This window comes from Lynx rufus, unplaced genomic scaffold (assembly GCF_022079265.1).
Source record: "Lynx rufus isolate CCGP_SWC_20201006 ecotype Redwood Valley unplaced genomic scaffold, mLynRuf1.p SCAF_7, whole genome shotgun sequence".
Taxonomy (NCBI): domain Eukaryota; kingdom Metazoa; phylum Chordata; class Mammalia; order Carnivora; family Felidae; genus Lynx; species Lynx rufus.
In genome coordinates, this window is record NW_025814889.1 from 5,066,070 (window position 1) to 5,082,083 (window position 16,014).

Consider the following 16,014-nt stretch of genomic DNA (forward strand, 5'->3'; position numbering starts at 1 on the left):
GGAACAATATGTGCTGGGTGCAGGGCTGAGTGAGTCCCTCCTTCCTCCCTCCTCCCCCTAGAATACAGACCTTTCAGTCCAGCAGGGAGGACCTGTTAACGTACAGTTGGCGATAATATAGTAGCGATAAAATAACGGCAGTAGTGGTACAATTTGCCTACGAGATGTAAGAAGTATGTAGTTACGTGAATAATTGTTACCAGTGAATAATTGTTACCAGTATCTCAGAGATGTGAGGGGGGTGGTTTTATCACTGTGGGTGCTTGCTGGCTCGAATGAACACTTTCTGCAGTGCTCAAGTTGGGGAGGTAACTCCGTTAACTGTGTTTAAATTGGGTCCTTAGTTGCAGTTTGAGCTGTGAACCCCTGTCGTCACACCGCAGCACACCCCCGCTGCCTCCATCGGAAGCACGAGAGGGAAAGTGCCCACCTGTCCGTCCTCACAGAGCCCCTCCGAGAAAAGCGGGGGCTCATGGGGAGCCAACACGAGGTTCGAGGTTCGGGGACGCAGTGAGTTAGTAGCAGGACTGCCCTCTGTGGCTCTTGTTCTGAGCAGTCTCTCCGGTCAGGTACCTTGTACTAGAGAGTTACCTAGATTTGTTTATTTTATTTTATTTTTTTTAATTTTTTTTTTTTTTCAACGTTTATTTATTTTTGGGACAGAGAGAGACAGAGCATGAACGGGGGAGGGGCAGGGAGAGAGGGAGACACAGAATCGGAAACAGGCTCCAGGCTCCAAGCCATCAGCCCAGAGCCTGACGCGGGGCTCGAACTCACGGACCGCGAGATCGTGACCTGGCTGAAGTCGGACGCTTAACCGACTGCGCCACCCAGGCGCCCCTAGATTTGTTTATTTTTTTAAGCAGTTATTTTGCAATCTTTTCCTCCAGAAATTGGAGGCGCTTAGTATCTTCATCTTGTCCATTGAGGTCTGTAACCTGCAAGTTTTAGAGGACTTTCTGTTATCATTTCTGGTTAGTAATGTAGAGGAAGAAAGAAAGTACTTCATGTTAATTTCGATGATCCTCGACCGGTTAAAGTAGGTTTGGCTGCAGTGACAGGTCCAAACATGTAAGGACAATCAGAGTTCATTTCTCCATCTTCTAACAGTCTGAGGTGGTTTCACGTTTGTGTGTGTGTGTGTGTGTGTGTGTGTGTGTGTGTGTGTAAGTATCGGAGAGTGGGAGATGGGGTGGCACTCTTTAAAGCAGTCATCCAAGGACCGAGGCTGCTGGAAATGCTTCCATTTTGAACATGGGGCTTCTAAGGATGCCCTAGGGAGTCCAGTTCTCCATTAACTGGAAGAGGGGCACAGAATGGAGGAGTAAGCCTGAGAGGTCTTATGGTCCTGACCTGGAAGAGGAACCCGTCCCCCCCTTTTTTTTTTTTAATTTTAATTAAAAAAATTTTATTTTGAGAGAGAACGAGACAGCAAGCACGAGTTGAGGCAGAGGAAGGGGTAGACAGAATCCCAAGCAGGCTCCGTGCCAGGAGCACAGAGCCCGACGCGGGGCTCGGACTCACAAACAGCGAGATCACAACCTGAGCCAAGATCAAGAGTCGGATGCTTAACCTACGGAGCCAGCCAGGAGCCCCGGCACCCATCCCATTTATTCACGTGCCATTGGCTTCAGCTCAGTCAGGGTGACATCCCAGCCGTGGTCGAGACAGAGGAGTGTTAGACGAGCTGTGTACTGAGGAAGAAGAGAAACCACTGTCTTTGCCACAAAACCAAAAGCACCCCGCTTTCTGTGACTTGTCGTGCAGCAGAGATCCTGGAGTGAAGCCGACAGATGAAAACAGGATTGAGGAACCACAGCCACGTGTTTCTCATTCATCGAGTATTGGAAGGTCTGTTACTTGCAAGGAGTTGTCCTCAGAACTTTGAGGGATAAGGTGATACAGTGGGTTCTCAGCCGTAGAGGGGCTGCTGGTCTAGGAGGGGTTGAGAATAACTAGTTCCAGGGAGGCTGGCGAGGGTCCAGCCTCTGTCAGCGGGCCTGGCACAGGACAGAATGACATCTGTGCAGAGATTGGATGATGGGTGAAGGTCATAATTCCTCCCGGTAATCACCGCTTTGAAGTCAGACAGCAGAGAGTGGGAACCTGAGGTGCTCGCGGTCTGAGCTGTGGGTACTCGAAAGGGGGGCCGTGAGAGTGGGGGTTGGGGACACGTGTCAGGCTGTACGAAAGCCATGACAGAAAAAGCAGTGTAGGAACAGGCAGAGTTCTGTGTGACAAAACGGCTTTCGTACGTTCTCAGTCTTTCCCTGTCCTGGCATGAGGGAGATGATACATGTCTGTTAGTCACTGTGCCAGGGTCCCAAGAGGGGCGCAGACGCCTGCTGTGGTGCGCAGGGGACCCCTATGGCACGGGCCTAACCTTGCGAGCTTGTCACGGAGCACTCTCCACCTGTGCTCCTTAGAGACTCTCCAGCAGCTTCGAACAATAAGGGGAGCATCGCGCGCTTGCCGGTCAGAGGAGGGAGGCATGCCGCGAGGTTCGGGTGATTCAGGAGGAGGAGGCAGCATTTGAGCTTCTGTTTCGAAAAGTTATATTTGAACCGCTGGCTTGTTAATAAGAATGGAGAGATGGTTAGAATTTTGCTCTGGTGTTTTTTTTTACCCTCTCACAAGAACCCTCCTGCTGTTACAGTGGATCCTGGGCCTTTCAGGAGACGCCCTGGTGTGGTGGACTCTCATCCTCACATGTCAGCCTCGATGGGACGTCATGAAGTGTTTTCCTGTACGCTGTCTCATTCGGGCCTCAGCCATCCTGTGCATTCAGCGTGGCAGGCTATCGTATTGCCGTTTTTAAGGATAAGGGAGTCAAGGCTTTCGGTGGTTACTGCCCCTCCCAGGCGGAGGCGGTCTTGCGATTCCGGATCTGAGAAGGTGCCACACAGCCCTTTAGTTCAAGGATTTGACTCCAGGGTAGCCGGACACAGGGCTGCTGGCTCTCAGTGCAGTGGGTCACGGCGCGTCATGTCTCCGAGATCTGAGGGCCAGAGAAAATAACAGGCTAGTTTTTCTGACTTCTCGCTGAAGTCCAACAAGTAATTTGTGATGTGTCAGTCCAGTCAGTGTGTCAGTCTGGCTCCCAGGTAGGCAGTCACGGGCTCAGGGGACGCCATTTCAGATGGGCGATGTCCAGAAGCCAGATCTCTTGGCCTAGGCGCCCTGCTCCTACCGCCGCTCTTAACTGTAGCTTCCTCCGTGATGGCTTCACGCCAGAATACACGGGAATATGCCAGAACCCTCCGGAAGCAGGGCACTGTGTTCCCCTCATACCTGTTAACGTCTTTCCTCTGCTCTTGTGCTTTTGTAAGGTTTCTGCAGACATTTTATTCTCTCCACAAACATTTAAGATTCTGACGTATTTTTATAACATAAATACTTACCTTGTCCATATTGCCTGCTTTTCCACAAACAGTTCCTTTTGGGTATTCCTGATGTCCTCTTGTCTGTCTGGGGCAGTACCTTTAGGAACCCCCCCTGTGTGGTCTGCCCTTGCTGAGTTCCACATGCAGGCAGTTCTGTGGCCAATTCCTTGTGATCTTGGAGCTTGGGGTCCTGTGCCCCCCAACCTAACTGCTTCCCTGCTCTCTCCTCCTCCTTCACCCTCAGTGGCTGTTGAACAGGTGCTGTGTGCAGAGGGTACAGTAGCGGGAAAGACTTAGTTCCTTACCTGCTTGGAGCACACTTCTTGTCGGTCTGACTCCTGGGCACGTGTTTAAGGCATTACTACCTGGTTGATGGTCATTATCAGTGCCTCTGTGTTCTCATTATGGCATCGTTGTTATAGTTAGTCAGCTGGGGAAGGCTGGGATGAAGCCATTCTCAGGTACTTTTACAGAAAAAGTTCCAGGGTGAGTGGCGTCTGTATTAGTACCTCGTCTATACACACCTGCTGTCAGCTACTGTCTGGTTTAACAGTTTCCAGGGGCGCTTGGGTTTCTCAGTTGGTTAAGTGTCTGACTTCGGCTCAGGTCATGATCTCGAGGCTCACGAGTTTGAGCCCCGCGTCGGGCTCTGTGCTGACAGCTCCGAGCCTGGAGCCTGCTTTGGGTTCTGTGTCTCCCTCTCTCTCGGCCCCTCCCCCACTCATGCTCTGTCTCTCTTTCTCAAAAATAAGTAAACATTGAAAAAAAGTTTTTAAAAAGTTTCTGAAAGCTGAATTTAAGGGTATATTGTAGACTTGGGTGGGCATCTAAGCCCTTGATTGGCCCCGGTGTTCGAACTGGTTCTGTGTCTCTTGCCTTTTGGAAGTCTTCCTTTACCTGACTCGTACCGGTTAGCTGAGCACGTCTGAGCTGGCCCCAAGGCCCTGAGTCGTATGGATACGAGTGGTTTGATGTCCCTTTTATTCTTTTGTGACTTTACCTGTGACAGCTTTCCCCCTCTCTCCAGGCCACTTTGGCAGTAGACCTTCGCCTTCTTTAAATAAGATACTCTCTATTAGTAACTTTTTGCACCTATCTCCTGTTCTAATTCTAGACATTCTGTTTGCCAGCTCTGAAACAATTGGGGATATTTGAATTGCTAAAAAAGCAAACTCAGTCATACATTTGGAGTGGGCAGTGTTAGTGGGCTTATTGGTTGGAATTGTGCAGCTGAACCTGGTGTACACGGAGCACCTGAATTGGGGGCCAGGATTTGTCAGTATTCTGGAAAGCGCACTGTAGCTTTACCTTCTTTCACCTTTACTGTTTTTTACCGTTTACCTTCTTTTCCTTCTTTACCTTCCTTTGCCAGTCAGACCACAGGTCCCCATTCAGGCAAAAATGATTAGGTTGTTGACTTTTGTTATATGAAGGGTTTGGAGCAGAGGTGGTAAAGTCATGCTTACATACAAAAAGAGAATAATCAGACTCTAAGTTTATTTTTTTCAATGTAGAAAATTTCAAGTACATTTTATTTTTTTAATATAGACACAGCTCACATTCATTTTTTGCCTCTAAGCGTGAATGAAGCTATTTTTTTAATGTTTTTATTTATTTGCTTATTTATTTTAATGTTTGTTTATTTTTATTTACTTTTTTTCAACGTTTATTTATTTTTGGGACAGAGAGAGACAGAGCATGAATGGGGGAGGGGCAGAGAGAGAGGGAGACACAGAATCGGAAACAGGCTCCAGGCTCTGAGCCATCAGCCCAGAGCCTGACGCGGGGCTCGAACTCACGGACCGCGAGATCGTGACTTGGCTGAAGTCGGATGCTTAACCGACTGCGCCACCCAGGCGCCCCAATGTTTGTTTATTTTTGAAAGAGAGCGAGAGTGGGGGAGGGGTAGTGAGAGAGGGAGACACAGAATCGGAGGCAGGCTCCAGGCTCTGAGCTGTCAGCACAGAGCCCAACATGGGGCTTGAACTCACGAACCATGAGATCATGATCTGAGTCAAACTCGAACACTTAACCGACTGAGCCACCCAGGTGCCCCAAGATTAAAAAAAAATTTTAAGTTTACATCCAAGTTAAGTAGCATATAGTGCAACAGTGATCTCAGGAGTAGATTCCTTAATGCCTCTTACTCATTTAGCCCATCCCCTCCCCCACAACCCCTCTAGCAACCCTCTGTTCTCTGTATTTAAGAGTCTCTTATGTTTTGTTCCCCTCCCTGTTTTTGTATTGTTTTTGCTTCCCTTCCCTTATGTTTATCTATTTTGTACCTTAAGTTCCTCATAGGAGTGAAGTCCTATATCTGTCTTCTCTGACTTATCTTGCTTAGCATAATACCCTCTAGTTCCATCCACATAGTTGCAAATGGCAAGATTTCATTCTTTTTTTTTTTCTAATTTTTTTTAACGTTTATTTATTTTTGAGACAGAGAGAGACAGAGCATGAACGGGGGAGGGTCAGAGAGAGGGAGACACAGAATCTGAAACAGGTTCCAGGCTCTGAGCTGTCAGCACAGAGCCCGACGCGGGGCTCGAACTCACGGACCGCGAGATCATGACCCGAGCCGAAGTCGGCCACCCAACCAACTGAGCCACCCAGGCGCCCCTAGATTTCATTCTTTTTGATTGCCGAGTAATACTCCGTTGTATATATGTATACCACATCTTCTTTATCCATTCATCTGTCGATGGACATTTGGGCTCTTTCCATAATTTGACTATTGTTGATAGTGCTGCTATAAACATTGGGGTGCATGTGCCCCTTCTAAACAGCACACCCGTATCCCTTGGATAAATACCTAGTAGTGCAGTTGCTGGGTCATAGGGTAGTTCTATTTTTAATTTTTTGAGGAACCTCCATACTGTTTTCCAGAGTGGCTGCACCAACTTGCGTTCCCACCAGCAGTGCAAAAGAGATCCTCTTTCTCTGCATCTTCGCCAACATCTGTTGTTGCCTGAGTTGTTAATTTTAGCCATTCTGACTGGAGTAAGGTGGTATCACATTGTGGTTTTGATTTGTATTTCCCTGATGATGAGTGACGTTGAACATTTTTTCATGTGTCTGTTGGCCATCTGGATGTCTTCTTCGGAAAAGTGTCTACTCAGGTCTTTTGCCCATTTCTTCTTTTTTTGGGAGTTGGGTTTCATAAGGTCTTTGTAGATTTTTGGATACTAACCCTTTATCTGATAATGCCATTTGCAAATATCTTCTCCCATTCCATCAAGTTGCCTTTTAGTTTTGCTGATTGTATCCTTCGCGATGCAGAACCTTTTTATTTTAGTGAGGTCCCAATAGTTCATTTTTGCTTTTGTTTCCCTTGCCTCTGGAGACCTGTTGAGTAAGGAGTTGCTGCCGCCAAAGTCAGAGAGGTTTTTGCCTGCCTTTTCCTCTAGGATTTTGATGGCTTCCTGTCTTACATTGAGGTATTTTATCCATTTTGAGTTTATTTTTGTGTATGGTGTAAGAAAGTGGTCCAGCTTCATTTTTCTGCTTGTCGCTGTCCAGTTTTCCCAGCACCATTTGCTGAAGAGACTGTCTTTATTCCATTGGATACTCTTTCCTGCTTTGTCAAAGATTAGTTGGCCATACGTTTGTGGGTCCATTTCTGGGTTCTGTAATCTGTTGAAAACAGACCTATGTGTCTGTTTTGTGCCAGTACCATACTGTCTTGATGATTACAGCTTGAAGTCTGGGATTGTGATGTCTCCAGCTTTGGTTTTCTTTTTCAGGATTGCTTTGGCTATTCAGAGTCTTTTCTGGTTCCATACAAATGTTAGGATTGTGAAGCTCTGTGAAGAATGCCGGTGTCATTTTGATAGGGATTGCCCAAGATTTTTTTTTTTTTTTTTAAACTTCTGTTAAGCCTTCAAAGAATGAACTGAAATTTGGAAGGATCATTTCTGAAGAAGTTAAGGGCCAAGGGGGATTAATGATAAAAAAACAAACAAATTGTGCTGTAGTTATACTTCTCAGTGACTTGGTTTTAGACATTTTCATGCTTAAATGTTGAGTGAGCTTCTGGCATTTGACACTACGATTTACATGAGTATTTTTAGGACCTGTGAAAACCGCTTTTATTCTTTCTTGACCATCTTCTGGAAAGGACAACTTTAATTCTGTCCTATCTATTCCTGTCTTTTCTCTCCCCTTTTTCTTTCTTTTTAAATGTAACTAATCAAAATGCTGAACAGTAGTCTAACTATTCTATTTAATGCCATAAGGAGGTAGTTAGATCTTCTATGTGTTAACAGATACAGAAGCATGAAGTCTCGGTTAAACATGAAAGTAATATCCTGATAGGAAACGATTAATGTAAAGCTACTAATGTCAATACCCCTGAGACGGAATTCTAGGCACAGTTGGTGCTGTGATGTGTTGCTAAGGGAGGGTATGAAATTTCCTCCTCTGCAGATCCTCCAGAGTGTATTCGATTCTCTTCTACTTGGGGGCTTTGCTCCTGTCTTCTACATCAACGCCAATACTGACATGCTCTGGGGGTGGAGAGGCATACATCGTGGTCCCCTCAAGGAATTTACAGTGACTGTTTCATTAGTCACTGTGTTCTGCTTCTGGGACTCAGAGAAGCTAGTATGCACAGGGGATGACAAATGAGTTTATTTTTGCAAAGGTGTAGCCAACTCTGAAATATTTATGGTTATTATGGGAACATCAATGGCCTGGCTGAAGTCAAGGAAAAGATGCCAGATCTCAATTTATCCATTAGTGGTAAATTCCTTTTGAATAAACAGTTCATGAGCAGGGCTTTCAGAAGGTATAATAAATAAAAAGAATCATTTTAGGATCTTATTTTCGGGTTCTTCCTTAAATTCTAAGGAAGAAATGCTAAGAAAACTGTAAAATGACTGAAAGTCGATGGGAATATAGGGACGAAGGAGAGGGCTGGCTGGGGTGGTCCACAGTGACTGTGGTTCTGGAAGTTAAGTATAATTTTCTGGCTAGCTTGTAGAGTTGGTGATAACTAACGAGTGTCCCATTTTTTCTGCCTGTTGGTACAAAACAGTGAGACGGTTTAAACGGAAGCATCTTACAGCCATCGACTGCCAACATTTGGCTCGGAGTCACTTGGCTGTGACCCAGCCCTTCGGTCAAAGATGGACCAACAGAGACCCGAACCACGGTCTCTATCCTAGACCCAGAACAAAAAGAGGGACTAGGGGTATGTCTTCCCAAAATACCTCCCATTTCAGAATATGTAGCATGTGTGGCCTTTGAGTATCTCCTGGTGTTTGTAAATATCCCTGCTGTTATTTTGTAGTCTTGTTGCAATAGTTTGACACGTTTTTCATTATTTGTGAGTTTCCGTGAAAATTCCATCCACTATATATGGTTGGTAAAAGCCCCAGGAAAACGTGGCTGAATGAATTCCGTTAGCTTGCTTAATCACAACGTGGCAGAAGACGTGCATCAGCGTCAAACCACTGCGATTTTCTGACTTTCAGTAGTCCGTCAGTAAGTCCACTGGGGCCATTAGTATTCTCCAGAAGGTCCCCTCATCTAATGCTTTCATGGTAGGCTGTACCCTTTGTCCCCTTGTACCTGGGCTGCTGCAGTAACCTGTCTCCATGCCGTTAGGTTTTATTCCAAATCAACTGGAAAATACTTCATGAAGTTAATATTCTTGAGTACCATTTTCTGTCATGCCACTGCAGCGAAATGTTCCCCTGTTACCATCCTGGACGCAGGCTCAGACTTGGCCATCACCCAATACTTATTAATTACATGCAAGCTCTTTCTGGTAGTTTGGTTTTCTTATTACCCCTCTCTATGCCAAACGAAACCCTACTTTTGTTACTAATACCTGTTAGTGTAATCCTGATTGCATTATTTCCCTTTGATGTATTTAACTTCAGAATCCAACTCAGATCTTACCTAGTCATCTTTAAATATTGTCTGATGTGTTTATCACTTTTGGAACTGCTAATGAGGCAGTTTAAACCCAGTGGTGATCTTTTGTTTGTTTTGTGTATATTCAGTCAGCTTCTCTGTGTTGTGAGTTCTTCGCTGACAAAGACTTCATTATCATGTCTATGTTTCCGTGCAGAGTTTTAGCACTCAGCATGTGGCAGTCTCTCCAGATACTGGTGTGATTGAATCCCACAATTGGAAAATACCGGGATTTCACCCAGACCTATCGATTTTAAACTCTGGGTTTCTATCAGATTGCCCCAGAATCAGTTATACTTTTTTTTCACCTAACGTAGAAAATATTAAATTCTATAAATTCTGTTAAGGCTAAATCTAGTTTTGTTCCACTCTCTTATTTTCCAAAGTAAGAATTCTGGCTACAGCCATTTCAGGAAGGAATCATGTATTTTGTTGTATATATTGCTGAGGGTTTAAAATACATTGGTGATGTGTGAAATCACCATTTGGACTCCCTTACGTGCCTAAAAATCTGGGAGGTCAGGGACTGTATATCCCATGTTTCACTTTTTTTTTTTAATGTTTATTTATTTTTTGAGAGAGAGAGAGAGAGAGAGAGAGACAGCGTGAGAGTCGGGGAGGGGCAGACAGAGTCAGAGACACAGAATCCCAAGCAGACTCCAGGCTCTGAGTTGCCAGCACAGAGCCTGACATGGGGCTCGAACTCACAAACCATGAGATCATGACCCAAGCCGAAGTCAGATACCCAACTGACTGAGCCACCCATGCGCCCCTTTCTTTCCTTTTTTTTTTTTTTTTTTTTATCTTCATGTGTCACTTTCTATTTGTCTCAGAATCACAGGTGCTGCATACATACTTATCGAATAAATGCGTGGACTAGGTTAGGTACCACTCTGATAATATGCAAAGGATATTGACTCCTTTCTTTTTATTTTAAGATAAATTAATATGTTCGCTTCACAGGAAGAAAAAAACATAAAGGGATTTTAACTGAGTCAAAGGAGTAGGTTTTCCTGACTCCTAATAACGTGAAGTCTTTTCTACTCATGCAAACTTAGATTTTCTGTTGTAAGAGCGAGCCAGGAGAAGTGAGTTTTTGTTAGTGGGTGTGTCCACGTGAGCAGCTGTTGACTTTTTGTCTGTCCATTCAGGTGTTCAGTTTGTACATACTGCGAGGTGGAATGTGGTCCTCAGACCAGCCAGAGACTGGCCTTTGTCTCTTTCCGTGTACGTGTCTGACTATATGATAGAGCCACATGGAAATATTTTTTCAATTAAGCCATGTATGTAATCACTCGACCTAAATCTATCCTCCTCTCTTCTCTGTGTTAATAACGTTAATTAAAAATTAGCCGGTCTCGTTTGGGTCCACAGTGGGTCGGCGGTCACTGTCCGTTTCTTGTTCATCCTGTTTGGGTTTCCATACAGGTCAAGGATGTCAAAGGTACAGCACTGAATTCCTCCTAGCTGGCCAGCAGCGGCGCACCAATGACATGGCCAAAAGCAATTCTGTGGGCCAGGACACCTCTAAGGACTCGGAGGGGGAAATGATCTTTGCCGCGGAGAGCAACTGTGCCCTGCCTCGAGAAGGTGATGGAGAAGCCAGACTGGGCTCGTCAGGGACCGCGCCGCCTGCAAGGAAGCGGTCCCGGTCCTTTGAGGACGAGAGGAATCCAGCAACAGGGACCAGTCAGTGGGACGGGGCTTCTAAGAAAACGCCACGGCATCGTTCGCTCCTGTCATGCCCAAGACCCCGGGAAGCCAGGCAGGAAGCAGAGGACTTTGTGTCCCGGCCCTCTGCGGAGTCCGGAGAACCCAGCCAGGAAGTGGAAGACGTCGGTCCTGACCCCATTCCTGACTCTTACTATGGGCTCCTGGGGACCTTGCCTTGCCAGGAACCCCAGAGCCACATGGGCAGCCTGCCCAGTGAGGTCCTGAGGCACATCTTTGCTTTCCTCCCCGTGGAAGATCTCTACTGGAACGTGAGCTTAGTGTGCCACTTCTGGAGGGAGATCATCAGCGATCCGCTGGTACGTACAGCACGCGTGGCTCTCTGAGGTCTTCTCTGAAAGCACGCGGATCAGTTCCACCTAATGCGTACCTCCGATCTTCGTGCCGCCTCAGAAATGGTGGTTTCTGTTTGCCTGCAGAATAACATCCAGATTCCCTGGGGGCTTTTAAGGCTTTCCTTGTTTGTCCTATGTGCTCGCAGCCTCCTTGCTCGGTTCTCAACATCGGCCTGTGATCTCTCCCCAAGTAGCTTTCTGCATCGTGAGCATCGACTGCATATTCCTTACCCTTTGCTGGGTGGTCCAGCCGCTTCCCCACCCCCACCCCGTGGAAAGGGCCCCTCCTGTCTCTGTTCGCGTCTTACGCCTTCGAGGTCTTACGTCTTCGAGGCTTCACTCCTTGAAAAGTGAAATGGAAATCTCGTACTTTCTCTTCCTTGTGTTTCTGTAGCAGTCTCTCCCTCTGTCTGAGGCTTATCGCATCTGTGTTATGTTTTAGAGAACCTTCCTCTTCCTTTTGCATTGTTGGCTCATGGATGGGAGGCTCTGGTCCTGTTTGTTTTTGCATTCTGCACTGTGCCCATGATATTTTACATACGGTAGGTGATTCATAAATGAGTCTTGCGCGGAATCACCCCGGTGTCCCTTTTGAGGCTGATACAGCGGGCAGCCCGTGCTCTCAGAAGAGACTTCCTGCTGCTTACTTCGTCCTGCCCTTCTGCTTGGGCTTTAGGTACCCTTCTTCCGTCCCAGGTGCAGGTTCAAGAGCAAACCTGAGGGCTGGGAGTATGTTTTGCTTGGCTTATACGTCCCTTAGACTAGCCAGTGCAGATAAACCACAGAAATGAAGATGAACTCTGCCTTCAAATGTAGCGAAGTTTGGAAATTTAGGCATTTAGTGAGAGATGCACGTATCCAGACTTAGTATGTTTTCCTTCTAAGCATGCAAGATCTGGGTGGAAATTTCATGTCGCCCTTGCTTCATTCTTTGCTTGAGGTCTTGTCTCCTTTCTGAGAACTTTCTTTTTTTTTTTTTAAATTTTTTTTTTCAACGTTTATTTATTTTTGGGACAGAGAGAGACAGAGCATGAACGGGGGAGGGGCAGAGAGAGAGGGAGACACAGAATCGGAAACAGGCTCCAGGCTCTGAGCCATCAGCCCAGAGCCCGATGCGGGGCTCGAACTCACGGACCGCGAGATCGTGACCTGGCTGAAGTCGGACGCTTAACCGACTGCGCCACCCAGGCGCCCCACTGAGAACTGTCTTTCTGCCCCCCCCCCCCAACTTTTTTTTGGTCTTTCCGCCTTTAGATGGGAACTCAATGTCCTAGTATTTCTACCCACTAAATTGAGATGTCTCCAGCACGAACTGAAGAGTCACAGATGGGGATAAGCGAGGGCTTTGTCCATTCTGCTCGGGAAGATTTGGGGAAAGATATCCTGGCTTACGCTCACCTCATGAAATGTTAGACTGATGCTGTTTTTATCATTGCTAACAATGACATGATGTGTTTATTTCCGGTTTTCTGTAACAGCTTTCGTTTTTGTGGCTCACACTGTCTTTCTCTGGCTTTCGTATAAGGTGATGGCAGCCTGATAGAATACGTTTGGAAGTCCTCCCTCCTCTTTAGTTTTTTTGGAGTGTTTGAGAAGAAAGGATACTAATTCTTCTAAAAGAATTAATGCTCAGGAGAATTCTCCAGCAAAGCCATCTGGTCCTGGGCTTTTATTTGTTGGGGGTCTTTGGTGACTGACTCAGTCACCTATTATTAGTCTGTGGAGATTTTCTGTGTCTTCATGAGTCAGCCTTGCTAGGTTGTCATTTCTTCTTGATTGTCCAATTCATCGATGTGCAATTGTTCGTGCCCTTTGATGTCTGTGATGTCACTTGTAATGTCCCCTCCCTCATTTCTGATTCAGTTATTGGAATCTCTCTCTCTTTTTTTAAAGGCATTTATTTTATTTCTTAATGTTTATTTATTTTTGAGAGAGAGAAAGAGCTCAAGCAGGGGAGGGGCAGAGAGAGAGGGAGACACAGAATCCGAAGTAGGCTCCAAGCTCGGAGATTGTTCTGTTCCTTTTTCAGAGTGGGGTATTGAAATCTCTATGACTATTATGTTGCTGTCTATGTTTCCTATATTTAGGAGCTCTGATATTTGGCACATACATATTTATGATTGTTTTATCTTCCTGGTGAATTGGCCTTTTTATCTTGACGTAATCCCCTTCTTTCTCTCAGAGTAGTGTTTGACGTAGACTCTATTTTTGTCTGATACTAGTACAGCCATGGTTCTCATATTATTTGGTCTTCTTTAAAACTCAGAGGTACTAGTGTCCTGATAAGGGAAATTGAAGCATTAGCTTTCCCTGGATTCTATTATCAAGTTGGTGTTGGAACTGAAACCAGGGCCCAGTTCTCCTAGTTTCCAACCAAAACGTGCATAATGTTTTCACCCTACCTGCCCAGCTTTTGAATTGTGAGCTCTAAGTGCTTTTCAAGTGTTAGAAGGTTGTTTATATGTGTGTGGCTTCATCTGCTGTCTTGTAGCCATTGCCTGCGTGTTATTTTGGATTTTTTTTTAAACTATTCAGTTCATTCCTTGGAAGAAGCTGTATTACCGATACCTGATGAATGAAGAACAAGCCGTGAGCAAAGTGGATGGCATCCTGTTGAACTCCGGTATAGAGAAGGAGTCGGACTTGTGTGTGCTCAACCTCATCCGGTGAGTTGCTTTTATTCTGGGAAGAAGGCCGTCTCTGAAGTCCTTTCCCATGCGTTAGCGCTGAGGGTCACCTTTCTCACCGACTCTGCTGTGAATGTCGTACAGCTATACAGCCACCACTAAGTGCTCCCCAAGCGTGGATCCCGGACGGGCGTTGTGGAGTCTGAGGGATCACCTCCTCTTCCCTGAGGCAGAGGCCTGCGTGCGTCAGCACCTCCCCGATCTCTACGCGGCTGCTGCGGTAAGTGAAGTGTCTGTGGGGAGTTGCTGGCGAATGCAGCGCCTTTTCTCGCTGGAAGAAGCGTATTGGTGATTGGGTTTGGCTGAAGATCATTCTAGATTTATTTTCAAAATCTTTCTTTGATCTCTGCTTTGAAGCCTCAGTCTTTTCATTGGTCCCATTATGGAAATAACAGACCACGTTGTTATAGATTCGTCATTTTGGAATGATGAAGGAATTTTAAGAACATTTATCTGATTTCCCATCCTGGTGAAGAATCTTCAACAGAAAGTGGTCATCTGGCCTCTGAAAGCTGTGGCTAATAAGGATTTCTTTACACGGTAGCCCATTCATTGCCAACAACTGGGTTATTTGAAAGGACCAGAGAAATTAAGGTTCTGACTACAGACACTCATGAGTCAGTGGGGAGCTAGAAATAGTCTTCAGTTTCCTGACTCAGTCCTATGGCTCCTTATCTAGATTAGGAATTCTTAAATTTTCTGTCGGAAGCTACGTGCAACCTCAGCCTGTATTCTGCAACCAGCAGATGGGTGGAGATCCAGCCGTGTGCATTTCTGGCTTTGCTGAAGTGGTTGCTGGTGATGGTGGAGTGAGATGTCTTTCTCGGGCTGGCTGGAGTGAAGAGATGTGTGGCGAGATAAGAATGAAAAAGACGCACATCTAGGGTTGATCGTTTCCGTGTTGGTGAACATTTTCTTAGATCCTTACGGCATGCTGTGCCCATCATGATTCATTGTCAATCATTTATTTAATATTTAACTTAAAGTTTAATAATTATTAAAGAATAACACGAAGTAAGTAGTAGTAATGTTTTAGTGCCAGAGAGTTGTCAGTCTTGATTTTCTCCCCGAAAGATTGCCGTCTCCTTTTGTGTCTCTGCTCCGTGGTGCCTCCCAAGCGGGTACCCATGTCATGTGTGCTTGCTTGGACCCTGTTGAGTCTCTGTGGACCCGAGAGCTTGCACTGGCTGGGCCAGGAATGGTGGGGAGGTGAGAGCGTCTTCTCTATGCAAGTATGCAAGGTCCTACGTTAGGTCCTTTAGTAATGTTTCCTAACTAGAGAAAACTAAGAACTCAGATCCAAAAGTGGTGAGAAGAAGGGAGTCTAGGGTGAAAGAAAAGGTTCCCATGGTTTCCCAAATGCCGTGTGGGAAGTCTGCACTCAGTTTGGGCCATTCGAGATGGCAGCCAAACCCCAGGCTCGGCTTTCCTCACTGGTTGTGTGCCGTGGTTTTAGTAATTGTGTTCTGGGTCTTTTCTCCCCTCCCCTCGCAGGGTGTCAACGTGTGGGCTCTGGTGGCGGCCATCGTGCTCCTCTCTAGCAGTGTGAACGACATCCAGCAGCTGCTCTTCTGCCTCAGGCGGCCCAGCTCCACCGTGACCATGCCAGACATCACGGAGACCCTGTACTGTATCGCCGTGCTTCTCTATGCCATGAGGGAGAAGGGGATCAACATCAGCAACCGGTAAACGACGGGAGGCGGAGCTGAGGCCGGGGCGCGGGGAGAGGTCCCATGCTTGCTGCGGGTTCCAGCCCAAGAGCCCACCTTCGCGCTCCCGCTTCTGTAGCCGTGAAAGGAGGGGAGTGTGGGAGTCCCGCGTGGCGAGGCAGGGAAGGGCGCTCTGCGATGGGAAGCGCTGTTCGAGTGGGACATGGCACTGAGGCAAGTGGACGTTCAGGGCTCCAGAAGCCTCAGGTGAAAGTTCCCTCACTAAAGGAATTCTTCGTTCATGAGTGGC

At 46.4% G+C, this 16,014-nt stretch overlaps 1 protein-coding gene across 8 annotated transcripts in view; it reads left to right on the top strand.

Annotated features, from left to right (window-relative positions):
• Positions 1-16,014, top strand: part of FBH1 (F-box DNA helicase 1) — a 50,063-nt gene that overhangs the window by 3,678 nt on the left and 30,371 nt on the right. For 3 of the 8 annotated variants that reach the window (XM_047067388.1, XM_047067392.1, XM_047067393.1), the window contains exons 2-6: positions 8,419-8,574; positions 10,731-11,332; positions 13,904-14,034; positions 14,140-14,275; positions 15,550-15,740. In XM_047067388.1, coding sequence (XP_046923344.1) covers positions 8,419-8,574; positions 10,731-11,332; positions 13,904-14,034; positions 14,140-14,275; positions 15,550-15,740 — 1,216 coding nt within the window. Of the gene's footprint in view, positions 1-1,529; positions 1,852-8,418; positions 8,575-10,730; positions 11,333-13,903; positions 14,035-14,139; positions 14,276-15,549; positions 15,741-16,014 lie in introns of those variants that run through there. The other 5 variants (XM_047067387.1, XM_047067386.1, XM_047067391.1 and 2 more) reach the window with 4 other exon arrangements.